Source organism: Phascolarctos cinereus, unplaced genomic scaffold, assembly GCF_003287225.1.
Source record: "Phascolarctos cinereus isolate Bilbo 61053 unplaced genomic scaffold, phaCin_HiC Scaffold_5;HRSCAF=322, whole genome shotgun sequence".
Classification (NCBI taxonomy): Eukaryota; Metazoa; Chordata; class Mammalia; order Diprotodontia; family Phascolarctidae; genus Phascolarctos; species Phascolarctos cinereus.
Genome location: NW_027555958.1, coordinates 333437938 through 333452002, shown reverse-complemented (window position 1 = coordinate 333452002; position 14065 = coordinate 333437938). Strand labels below are relative to the sequence as shown.

General features: G+C 38.1%; 1 protein-coding gene across 2 annotated transcripts in view; it reads right to left on the bottom strand.

Annotated features, from left to right (window-relative positions):
• DISC1 (DISC1 scaffold protein) overlaps nt 1-14065 on the bottom strand; it is a 527908-nt gene that overhangs the window by 424700 nt on the left and 89143 nt on the right. For both annotated transcript variants that reach the window (XM_078156229.1, XM_078156230.1), the window contains exon 3: nt 13825-13894. In XM_078156229.1, coding sequence (XP_078012355.1) covers nt 13825-13894 — 70 coding nt within the window. The remainder of the gene's footprint in view (nt 1-13824; nt 13895-14065) is intronic.

Here is a 14065-nt window from a genome sequence, read left to right as displayed (position 1 = left end):
CTATTGTGAGCACCCTCTTCTCTCTCTAAAATAAGGAGTTGGAGCAGAATCTATTATGCTGCAGCTGAAGGGGAAAAAAAGGCAGAAGTAGCAATCATGATCTCAGACAAATCAAAAACCAAAAATAGATTTAATTAAGAGGGATAAGCAGGAAACTACATCTTGCTAAAAGGAACCATAAACAAGTAATATCAATACTAAACACATATGCACCAAATGGTATAGTATCCAAATTCTTAAAGGAAAAGTTAAATGAATTACAGGAGGAAATAGACAGTCACACTCTACTAGTGGAGGACCTCAACCTTCCCCTCTCAGAGCTGGATAAATCTAACCATAAAATAAATATGAAAAAAGACATGAATAGAATCTTAGGAAAGTTAGCGATGATAGACCTCTAGAGAAAAAAAAATGGGAATAAAAATGAATAAACCTTTTTCTCAGCTGTGTGTGGTACCTTCACAAAAATTAACCATATATTAAGGCAATAAAAACCTTATAACCAAATGCAGAAAAGTAGAAATATTAAATGCACCCTTTTCATATCATAATGCAATAAAAAAATACCTTTACTAATGGGCTACGGAAGCACAGATTCAAAGTTAATTGGCAGCTAAATAATCTAATCCTAAAGAATGAATAGGTCAAAGGACAAATCATAGAAATAATCAGTAATTTCATCACAAAGAATGACAACAATGAGGCAACTTTCCAAAATTTATGGGATATAGCCAAAGCAGTACTTAGAGGAAATTTTACATCTCTAAATGCTTACCTCAATAAAAGAGAAAAAGAGCAGATCAATGAACTGGGCACGCAATTTAAAAAACTAGAAAAAGAACTAGAAAAATAACAAATTTAAAATCCCAAACACCAAAATTGAAATCCTTAAAATCAAAGAAGAGATTAGTAGAATTGAAAGTAAAAAAAAAATAAACTAATAAATAAAACTGGGACTGGGTTTATGAAAAAAAATAATAAAATAGATCAACCATTGGTTAATTTGATTAAAAAAAGAAACAAGAAAACCAAATACTAGTATTAAAAGTGAAAGCGGTGAATGCAACACCAATGAAAATGAAATTGAGCCAATTATTAGGAGTTATTTTGCCCAATTATATGCCAGTAAAACTGATAGTCTAAGTGAAATGGGTGAATATTTACAAAAATATAAACTGCCCAGATTAACAGAAGAAATAATAGAATACTTAAATAACCTTATCATAGAAAAAGAAATTGAGCAAGCTATCAATGAGTTCCCTAAGAAAAAATCCCTAGGACCAGAAGGATTTACAAGTGAATTCTACCAAAAATATAAGGAACAATCTCAATAATATATAAACTATTTTTAAGTAGGTAAAGAAGGAGTCCTACCAAATTCCTTTTATGACACAAATATTATTTTCATACCTAAACCTGGGAGAGCAAAAAAATAGAGAAAGAAAACTATAGGCCAATTTCCTTAATGAATATTGATGGAAAAAATCTTTAAATAAAATACTAGCAAGCAGATTACAGCAATATATCACAAAGATCATTGACCAGGTGAGATTTATACCAGAAATGCAGGACTGGTTCAATATTAGGAAAACTATCAGCATAATTGACCATATTAATAGCAATAACAACAGAAATCACATGATTATATTGTGGTGGGTGAAAGATGAAGTAACTGAGGAAACAAAAATTCGAGCTTTCAAGCACATGTATTTATTGAACAACACATGAAAATGCATAACAAATCAGGACCAGGCCTCCTCAGCTTTGGCACTGGACACCAAATACAGGGGAAGACGATGAAATAAAACCAATTCATTAAAAGAAAACAATTAAGAGGGTACAAAACTAAAGATATAAAATTAGATAATCTGATTTCCTAGTGGAGGACAGATTAGAGACTTTCCAAGTTGAGATGGGAAGAGCAAACAGGCATAATTCTCTGAAATCAGAAAAAGAGATTCCCACACCTCCCCCAAAGTGTTTGTATTCAATCGAAGGAGCATGAAAAAAATAACTGATTGACCATTAAGTGGCTAATTTTCAGATAAAACATATGGGTTGCTTGAGACGTACAATTGTGAGAAAACTTGCATCAATCTTCAAATCTGACTGGGTTTCTGGTTGGCATAACCTAGATTCTTAGTTTAGGGTCTCTAAGAAGCAGGGAGAGGTGGTTCAATTTCCCATCCATGCTGGGGTAGTTCAAACAATGCAATAAAGTTTTGATTGAATGGAATAAAGTTTTCTCACAAGACAGAAAATGGACAAGACCCGTAACTGAATAGAAAAGGAACTAAACTAGACCCAGAACCGAGTCACAAAATGGAGTCAATGTGGTTCATTCAATTCCTACCACCACTTGTTATTTTAATTCCCTCACGCAGAAGATGGCCCCTGAGCTGCATCTTAAAAGAAGAGGCTCTAAAAGGCAGAAGAGGGAGTCCATTCCAGGAATGATGGACAGCCAATACAATGGCATGAAGTCAAGAAATCCAATGTCATGTGTGTGGAACAAAGAGAAGGTCAGTTTGGTTAGATCTCAGAGTGCAGGACAGGGAGTAATGTCCAATGAGCCTGGGAAGACAAGTTGGGGCGAATCTATATAGGGCTTTAAAAACTAATCAGTAAAGTTTATATTTAATCCTAGGAGCAATAGGAAGCCACTCAAGTTCATTGAGTGGAAAACTCACCTGGTCAGATCTGCACTTAAGGAAAATTTTCTTTACAGTAGTGTGTAAGATGGACTGGAGTAGGGAGAGACTTGAGGTAAGGTGCTGAAATAATTTAGGTAAGAGGTGCTAAGTGACTGCATTAACATGGTGGTTAAGTGGGAAGAAGGGGTTGAATCTGAGAGAGATTATAAATATAGAAACTACAAGACGTGGCAGCTGTTTAGATATGTATGTACCTGTTCACTCACATATTGTCTCCACCAATAGAATATAAGTTCCTTGAAGGCAGGCCATTGTTTTTCATTTCTTAGTACACTCAGCACTTATCCCATGCCTGATACATAATGAATATTTAATTTAACAATTGACTAGACAACTGGTCTTAAAAATCTTAGCACTGGAGCTAATCTCCTTATATTGTATTGGCTTTGCAGGCTCTATGATCTAATTTCACTGCCTTAAATGTGAGCAGTGTCTGTGCCCAGACATACTCTATCCTCTTTTACCCATCACCTAGCCCACCCTACTGTACCTTCTGCTACCCCTAATCTGTCAGCAAACTTTTCCTTATTCTTAAACTTTTCAACAATCTGTCCTTTCCCTTCTTCACTTTAATGGGAACTTGACACTTATGAGAATGCCACATCTTTTATATAACCCTTGGGCTATATAGTCCATGAGTAGTTACTTCTCCTACTTCCCTCAACCCATAGGGCCAGGAGGAAGGTTATTCTTTGTTCCTCTGTTGCCACTTCTTACATTACAGTACTCTACCCTCCCAAAATGACTTTTCCCAAATGACAGTCCATGCCCTGTGCTTGCATCACCTTCTCCACATCTCTGTTGCTAAAATCTAGTAACTCTAGGTCATTCCTCTAATTTTTTCTATGACTTTAGCATCTCTTGCTCACAAACTTTTCCATTCTACCTCCTGCCATTATCCTCAGGAAATTATATTCATGTAGACAAACTGACCACGTGATATTTCAACCCTCCTCAAATCTAATGACCTTCCCTACTTCCCTTTTGCCATATACCAAAATGGCCTCACCTTAGACCTCCCTAGCTCTCTGAATTACACCCCTCTTCAACAATTAGAACACTAACCTTCTACTCTGATCACACCATTTTAGCCTGCCTTCTCAGACTCATGCTTAATCTTCTCTTCACCTGCCATCCCAATTTTCTCAGGATTTGTCCCCAACTTTGGCTTCGCTTTCCTCCATTCTACTTTGCCTCCTTGACTCCACAGTTTTTTCTTCAATTTCTCCCTAGTTACTAACCTCAAATTCCCTGCTGCCCAACCTTATGTTGTTCCCAAACTTCAAATCCTCATCCTATAACATCTCAATGATTTCTCAACTCTTGCTCCAGAGTTGCTGAGTATGAATGGATAAAGTCACAAAACTGAGTGGATTTCACTCATTACAAATTTATAGCTCAACTGAATGAATCAAAATGAACTAATTAGGTATTTATTACATACCAAGAACTATGCTAAATGCTAGGAATAGAACTGGAAAAAGGGAAACAATCTCTGCTCTCAAGGAAGTTGAGTTGATTGAGAGAGACAACATATAAAACAAAGTTCAGCTGCAGTGAGGATGGGAAGTCCCAGAAGTCCTAACAATGCAACAGCAGTACATATGGAAGGGCCCAGTGGTCCTTGGGTTGCATCAGCAAGTCGTAGGCTTATTAAAAGTAGCCCACATTTAAACTGCTAAGCCATCAACACACTTATCTGCTTCAACTCTCCTTCCCCCTCTTCAAGTATGGGATGGAGGGTAGAGATGGGAAGGGGAAGCAGTTAATAGAAGGCAAGATTTAATTAAGTGACTGGACAGCTTATAAAAAACAAATTAACTTCCACTACAGGGCCATCACCCACAACTGGTAGCAGGCAAGTAGCCACAGAAAGGAACCAAGGCACCGTGTCATTGCCATTAGACAGGGAGAAATGAATGCCACATCTTGAAATAACCATTTTAAATGAAGAAATTAAATAAGTATGAGGCAATCTCAGCTCTCTCTCTGGCAACATGGAGGTAGATAGCCATCTTATAGTAAAAGTTTAGTAGGGATTGTGTCTCTCATCCCTTTTCTTCTCCAGTCTCATCTTGGTTCTCTACTACTTTCATAGTTCCTCCTTTCCCTTTTTTTCTCTCCCTCTGCCCTCAGCAACTGAGCTGACCCCATACTTATAAATCAACAAATTTCCTAACCAGGGTTCAATTCAATTTCCTCAATGTCACCCAATGTCATTCAACAGACATTCCATAAAGCTACACAGGATAAGAGAATCTAGGTTGTGAAATTAAGCCTTCAGAGGCGGAAAATAGGCAGAGATGATGAAGAGTAAATTTTTGAATGCTGAATTACAATTTGCATGACTTAAAAATAGGTTGCTTGCCCGCTTTCCAACTATTTTTTTTTAATTTGGAAGACAGGCTTTACACAAACAAAATTCTTAATACCAAACAGAGAATGACTCTCAAATCATCTGATGGTTATTTTCTGCAGGTTGACAACCCTCACTGCCAACAAATGTCACAGTGGTAGGTGGGTATAGGTACACTTAGTGAAAACTGGGGGAGCTGTTAAGGAATATTCAGTTTCTGATCTTTCCAGGTTGGATAACACTTTGATTGTCACTTTGCCTGGCAAAGGAAGACATGAACATATTGACATGTAAATAGCCTAGATCCCTCCTCCTGAGAGTTCAGTTTCTGGCCCTTCCAAACAGCTGGTTCATATTCAATATATCCTAAAGGACATTCACTCAATGTTCTGCATTTCTAATTTCAGCAAAGTAATGAGAAGATGTAAGAATATCCACCTCTCCCACCAGTGCTCCGGAAATCAACTACGGTGCAAACAGACACAATTAGTAAGTCACCCAAGGAGAATCCAAACACAGTTCTAAAACAAATATATTGCATAGCCATCATCATTCTTTTTTTTTTTAAATAACTTTTGGCACATGGCATTTGGTTTTCATTGCATTGAAATTATGTCAATGAGAATGCTCTCAAAGACAAGGATATAATGTTTGTAATGCAGATGCAAACTGTGGTTTGGTCTCCATTACTAAAACTTTTACTAAGAAATAGAAAAGCATTGTGTTCTAGTGACTCTCCATTCTAAGGGCCAGCGTTAGGGTAAGGAAGACATGAATTAAAATCCTGACTGACATACACCGTGTGACCTTAAGCAAGTACATTTTTTAACTTCTCTGGGCCCAAGGTAAGTCTCTAAGACTACAAGTTACAGAGAAGTAGTTGGTCTGAGTCAATGGAGGGAGTTTCAACCTGGAGTTCCTCACACCAATCAAATCACAGAGCTGGGCATTAATCAAAACCAAACAAGTGAAAACAGAAGAGTAAGAAGACCCATTCTGGGATGAGTTATAAGATGAGTTAAGCAAGAATTACTTGGGACTAAAGAGATGGGAAAGTAGCAAAAAGTTGTAAGGAACCAGAGGACAAATTAGTCAGTCAATTAATTCTATCAGTTCAATCAATCAAGTTGGTGAACTCAATTTAATTATAACAGGTTTTTTAAACAATATAAATGAAATAACCAACTGATTAGCATGCAGATAAGATCAGATCAAAACAGATAAGATCAAATTATCCAGACACTGACTGAAATAACTGAAGAACTTCATTAACTCAGATGTGGTTCCTAGTCCTCTGAACCATACTCTTAAATAAAAGCAGACAAATGTTCATGTCAGAGATAAAGTTCATGCTAGAAAAGAATTAGACCTGAGGACCTGAGTCCTGGTTTTGGTTCTAACCTGACTTTCCACATAACCTTGGGCAGGTCCAACCCCTGCCCCCAGCTTTTTTACCTAGTTCCTCAGGACCTTGGTCCCTCTCTACCTCAAGGGGAATTCTAAGAGGAGCAAGGAAGGGCAATGCTAAAAGCCCACATGCCCCTTGTACAAAATGGGTTTAGAAACCCAAGGTGGGATGGTGATTACTCATTACTGGAAGGCCTCCCTCCTTCTTTCATTTGTGAGTTCTTTCGGGAACCTTCATTTTATGGAATGGTCCAGGCCTGTCTTCATTGCCCTTCTTGATGTCAATATGTCCAATTTTTCAATTCTTTTGCTCATTGTCTTCCCACATTAGAATGCAAGCTTCTTGAGGGCAAGAACCATCTTTATTTTTAATTGTTTTATGTCCCCATCATTGATGGCAGTTCCTGGCACATAATAAACCATAAATGCTTATTTCCTTCCTTCCTTTCTTCCTTTTTCTTTCTTCCTTACTTCTCTCCTTCCTTCCTTCCTACAGGTAAGCTGGCCCAAGTAGCATAAATTATTGCTCCATCCTATTAAGCCATCTGCTCCAGAAGAGGTAAATTCCTGAGGTATATAGCCTTGTCACTTCACTCAGGTTAGACCTCTCTCCTAAATTTCAACCAGAAATACATCAAACCCACAAGAAAAGCAACAAAATAGGGCTTGGGGAAATGGAGAAGGGTTGGAAATTTTTTGTCATTGTAGTACCAGTAGATAAATGGCCAAAGGATATGAACTAGTAGTTCTTAAGGGAAGAAATCCAAGCTAACCACAGACATGGAAAAAATGCCCCCAAATCACTAGTAACTAAAGAAATATATATATGAAAACAACTCTGAGATTCTACCTCACTGCCATTAGATTGGCATGACCCCCCAAAAAATTGACAGTTGTTGGAGGGACTGTAGGATAAACAGATACACATTGTTATCGGGGTTGTAAATTGGTCCAGCCATTTCATGAAGTAATTTGGAGGTATGCCCCAAAAGTCATTAGACTCAGTGTATCCTTTGACCCAGTGATACCACTCCTAGGCCCATACCCCAAAGAGATAAAAGAACACAGAAAAGGACCCATATGTACAAAAAATATTTACAGTAGCTTTTTTTCATGTAGCAACAAAGAACTGGAAACTAAGGGGGTGCTCATCAATTGGAGAATAGCTGAACAAACTATGGTATATGAATGTAATGAAATATTACTACTCTGCAAGAAATTATGGAAGGGAAGCTTTCAAATAAACCTGGGAAGACTTGTATGAACTGAGGCAATGAACAAAACCAAGAGAACAATTTTTACAGTAAGATTAACTAAGACTTCAGAACTTTGATCAATTCAATGACCAACCATGATTCCAGAGGACCAGTGATGAAATTTGCTACCCACTTCCTGAAAGAGAGATGATGAAGTCAAGGTTCAGAATGAAACATATATTCTCATACAAGGCCAATGGGGGAGTTGTTTTGTTTGATTATGCATAGTCAATATAAGAGCTTTGTTTTTCTTTCAATTGCGGGAAAGGAGTAGTTAGAGGGAGGGAAAGAGGCTGTATAGTAGGGGTACCAGTATGAAAAAATAAAAGAAAAAATGTTAAAAAAGAAGCATTTTTAAAATGCATGAAAGAGAACAGCAGAAAGGTCAGTTCAAAACAAAGCAGGACAGCTTTGAAAATAACATCGAATTTATCATATGTTTTAAAAGAAAAGCGAAGTGTACATAATACAGATTTGCAGCTTCAAGTACAAACCTTTTCTGTTCTACTTCATATATGCAAATGCTCATCTTATTGGGTGTTTAAGTTTAGAATTTAAATTTTGTTTTGTTTTCTTTAACTGCATTCAGTAGCATGTTTAACCTTGCTGCTGTCAGGTTTCCGCATGAATAATGAGCTGCCTCAACAATGGTCCAGATGATGCTAGGAAAACAGCAATTTCTACAACAGGGGAAGGAAGGCAAGCTGTTGTCACTGTCTTAGTGAATAAAGCACCTGCCCAAGGTAGGGGACCCACCATAAGGTAGCCACCAAGAAGGGAATGTAAATACACATGGCAAAAAAGACACATATATTTGTGTTTCTGCCTCAAAGGCTATAAAATAGCTAACAAATATTATCTTCAATAGTTGAGAGGCTAAAGGAACCAAATGTGTTATCTGAATACAAGGGAGGAAAGAACTTTACTTAAAACATATTTTGGTTTATGGAAGAAAAATATGAAGCACCTTATTGAAAAGCCTCAGTTCTCTACCCTATAGATAGATTTAACCTATCTGGAGAGAAACCTGATTCTATGCCTCTTCTCCTTACTCTTCACAAACCATTAGAGATAAATATATATATATATATATATATATATATATATATATATATATATATATATATGTATATATATATATATATATATATATGTATATGTGTGTGTGTATGTGTATATGTATGTGTGTGTGTATGTGTATATGTATGTGTATATATGTGTGTGTGTATGTGTATGTGTATGTGTGTGTGTGTGTGTGTGTGTGTGCGTGTGTGTGTATAAAACCTAGCTCAATTCTCTCATTTTGCAGATAAAGAAATTGAGGCTCAGAACAATAAAATGAAGTTCAAGGTGACATCACTGGTGGCAAAGCCAGTACTGAACTAGAATATAGTTCTCCTAATACTTAGTTCAACTGATACCAGGCTGTCTCCTCGTCCTTTCAACCCTAACCCTGAGCTGTATGATGACTTTCCTTAATCACTAAATCATTGCTATCATTTCCAGATGCCATGACTTCAGCATCCATCACCTCTTTCCTCATCTACTCACAGCATCTCCAATAAAATAATAATAATAACAATAACAATGGTGATAATGATGGTAATAACAACAACTAGCATTCATATTGCACCTACTATGTGCCAGTTACTGTTATCTCCTTTGATCTTCATTTATTTAGTATTATCTCATCATTAATAAGATACTTAATTAACACTGAATTAATGATTAATAACATTTAACTTAATTAATGAGATAATTTAATATTATCTCATTTGATTATATATACAATGCCTAGCACAAAACAGGTGCTTAATGATAGCATATTTCCCCTCTTTACCTTCTCCCTCTGCCAACATACTCTTGATTATATGCTGGGCTTTTATGGTTTTTTTATGCTATTCACAAGTAGGAGGGAATCCAAAAATAAATACAAATATAATAACATTAAAGAGATACAATTTGGAGTCATGTCTGGAGAGCCAGCCTTGAAGTCAGGAAGACCATAACTTAAGTCCTTCCTCTGACTCATCCTGGGTTCAGTACACCAAGCAACTAAAAACTAAAAATCATGGCTGAGTTGCTGATCTCAAAGGCAGAAAAAAAATTCAATTTGGAAGCTCCCCACACAAATGAAATCACAAGTCCAGACCTAACATTATTACTGCTATTACCACTAGTACTAGTGATAGTACTAGTACAACTAAGGGGTGCTAGGAATCAATATTCAGCAAAAGGGGTATTCAGAGTAACTTTGAGGTTTCCACAATTTACTCATAGACCCTAATCGAGTTTCTTCTCAATCCCTACTTGAGATATATCAGTATTTTTTTTTGCTTTTTGCTAAGTAATTGGGGTTAAGTGACAGGTCCAGGGTCACACAACTAGTACACGTTGTGTGTCTGAGACCAGATTTGAACACAGGTCCTCCTGACTTCAAGACCGGAGCTCTATCCACTGCACCACCTAGCTGCCCCAATATGTCAGTATTTTACAATACCATCTTGACTATTGGACAGCAACTGTCTATGATACCCTTGTGCACAACAGACTCCCTTGAGATGCCATGGACAAGTAAAATGCATAAATAATAATGTCAGCAGCACTGTTACCAGGGTATTTACGTGGCCTGAAAATGGGAAGGGAGTTGTTGTCTCTTAGACCAGAGTGATTTGGTTGATGTGTAATAATGATAATTATCAATAATAATAGGTATGGTGCTAAGTGCTTTACAAACATTATCTCATTTGATTCTCCTAACAACCCTGTGAGGTAGGTGCTATTATTATTCCCATTTTACAGATGAGCAAACTGAAGCAAACAGAGGTTAAGTGACTTGTCCTGGATTACACAGCTGGTAAGTGTCTGAGGCTACACTAGTTCTTTTGCTGATCCCCTCAGCTCCTATGGATTAAACACATTAACACAGATCATTTGGAGTCATGTCTAGAGAGCCAGCCTTGAAGTCAGGAAGACCTTAACTGAAGTCCTTCCTCTGACTCGTCCTGGGTTCAGTGCACCAGGCAACTAAAGATTAAAAATCGCGGCTAAGTTGCTGATCTGCAAAATTGAAACACGTTATTATCTCTATGCTGATGATTCTCAAATCTACCTCTCCTGCCCCAAATTCTCTGCTGAACTCCAATTTTGCATCTCCAATTTCATTTCAGATATCTCAAACTGGATGCCCTGTAGACATCTTAAACTCAACATGTCCAAAACTGAATTCATTCTGTTAACCCCCTAAGCCTTCCTTCCCTCCAAACTTCCTTACTGTAATGGAGGGTACCACCATCCTCCCAGTCCTCCAAGCTGGCAATGTAAGCATCATCCTCAACTCCTCACTATTTTCACCTCCCCATATACAATCTGTGGCCAAGTTCTGTCAATTTCACCTTTGCAACATCTCTCAAATATATTCCCTTCTCTCCTCGGATACTGCCATTACCCAAGTACCCTCATCACCTCATCACTTGAACTATTTATTGCAATAGCCTGCTAGTCAGTCTTCCTGCCTCAAGTCTTTCCTCACACCAATCTATCATCCATTCAGCTACCAAAATGATTTTCCTAGAGCAAAGGTCTCACTATGTCATACACAACCACTTCACTCAATAAACTATAGTGGCTCCCTACTCCCTCTATTACCAATACCCAATCCTTTGTTTGGCATTCAAAGTCCTTCACAACCAACTCACCACCACCACCTCATACACACACACCTTTCCAGTCTTCTTATACCCTATTCCCAACACATACTCTTTGACCCAATGAGACTGGTCTACTGGATGTTCCACAAACAAGACACTCCATTTCTCAGTATTTTATTTGACTGCCCCTCATGCCTGGAACGGTGCTCCCTACTCATCTCCATCTCTTGGCTTCCCTGGCTTCCTTCAAGTTCCAACTAAAATCTCACCTTCTACAGGAAGCCTTTCCCAATACCTTTCAATTCTAGTGCTTTCTCTCTTTTATCTCCTATTTATCCTATTTATAGTTTATTTGCACTTATTCATTTGCTTGTTATCTCTCCCATTAGACTGTGAGCTCCTTGAGGGCAGGGACTATCTTTTACTTGTTTATCTATTCTCAGCATTTAGTACAGCACCTGGCACATAGTACATACTTAATAAATGCTTATTAACTGACTGACTAGCTCACAGGATAACTTGGAGCCTAGAGCAGTAGTCACATCTGGAGAAACACAATATGTAAACCCATGAGCACTGAATTGAAGGAATATCTCAGAGGTTATCATGGCCAATCTTATGCCAGCCAATGATCAACAACCTACCAGCTCCAAAAAGTAACCTTCACACTTCCTAAACCAATAATAGGGCATAAACAAATTGGTATGTTTTCTTTTTGAAGAAAAAATAATGATACGTCATTAAAAACTGGGCAGCATCGTTAGCCATTATCTGATCCTTTTCATCAGGATGAATTAGGAGCAGGGAAAACCATGCTTACCTTCAGAGTTAAGCCAATCCTGCAGAAGTACTAAGTTCTCTACAATTAGCAGACAGTAGATGGCTTCCTATTCCTCAGCTCCACCTCTCTTGAAGAAGTCCTGAAATCTCATTAATCTTGAGGGTGTAATCATGATGAATTACTCAAACAGAATTACCTATCCTATTTGAAAACCCTGCCTCTTTCCTAAACTTAGGATATTTCACTAAGCTCTAGTCACCTGACCTTGGCATAATGGAGTCAACATTCCATAGGAACAGACAGAATATACTTAACTTAAAATGTGTTACTCTCTGGAGAGAATTAATAAAAACAATAAAACCATACATGGTTAAAAAAAAAAACATATTGACCATATGGCTGAGTACCCACTTCTGCTAGAACTAGGAAGCTCCCAGGCAGCACATGGGTTGTTCCATGGGCCATTTCGAACCCAGGAGCTCTAGAGAAGAAATAGTTTGGCATGTTAACTTGCCATGGCTATTCCTCCTATGAGCAGGCAAAGAAGGTTCAACAGTACAACAGTTTCCAGCTGATGTCCATTGCAAGCCATCCAATGATGCTAGTCATTAGATGAGGACTCAGAATCCTAGCGCCTGGTCTTGGTTGATCCCAGAGACCAAGGGCATGGACTCCAGACTGAATTCAGGATGCAGGTCATACTCCCAGGGCTTCTGCGTCCAGTTTCCTGTTGCTGATAGAGATCTCCAACTGCCTCTCCCCACAGTCAGTTCATCATTTAGGGAACAAGGAAAATGGATTCAATGCCATGACCCAAAAAGGTAAGCCTTCCATAAAGGCTTCTGCCCTGGCATTCCCATGACTTTAAAACCACTTCCAGTTGTCTAATGGCCAGGAGGAACAACACATTCTCCCCATCCCTCTGACTTTGGTTCACAGCAATTGACTCTTAGTTTCAACATCTCATCACTTCTCTTTTTCTCCTTACCAAGCAGTGAAAGCCTAGCCACTCATTGGAGAGAGGAAGAGGCTGATGACCTGGAGGGACTGCCCTGGAGTGTAGTGTCCATTAAGCTCATAGAAACACCATACGTTTTGAGCACTTTGTCTTCCTGGACAAAGAAATGGATTGGGTGTGTCTTTCTTTACACTTGTACAAGCATGACTGAGTAGTAATCTGCATCACTGGGGGAAAAAATATACTGATGAGGCCACAGTTACCATGAAGAATTAGTAGTCAAGGGGCAGCTAGGTGGCGCAATGAATAGAGCTCTGGCCTTGGAGTCAGGAGAACCCGAGTTCAAATCCAGCCTCAGACACTTAACACTTATTAGCTGTGTGACTCTGAGCAAGTCACTTAACCTCAATCGCCTCACCAAGAAAAAAAAAGAATTAGTAGACAAAGGGTAAATATAATTTCTGTGTTGTACACTTGCCTAGGTCTGTTGGCAATCAAACAATTACAACTGTAAGAAAAAGGATTCACATGTAGTTCTTTGAAGTCCTCAGAAGAATGATATTATAGGAAACTCAAATATTGCTAGTTGGATTCTGCTCAGAGATCTACTAAGACTCCTCATTTTGGGAGGACAAAGGACAGAGAAGAAAGGGGAAGTCCTGGGAAACAGAAGAGATAAGGAAGTGGGGGGAAAGCATTTACCTCTATCATAATTATCTTCTTCAACTGCTTTTTCCTGAAGTTTCTGAAGCTTCAACATCAAGGATTTTATCTAGATCAATTGGAGAGAAAAAGAAAACTAAAATTATAATACTATCCAGACATTCAGTTTCTTTCTCCCCTTTTTTAAGCTGCAACAATTTAGAAACTGTGCTCTTCTCCTTTTAAAAATAACCAGATGTACATTTTTCACATGCCAACTGTAAAATGCATGAGCTTTCCC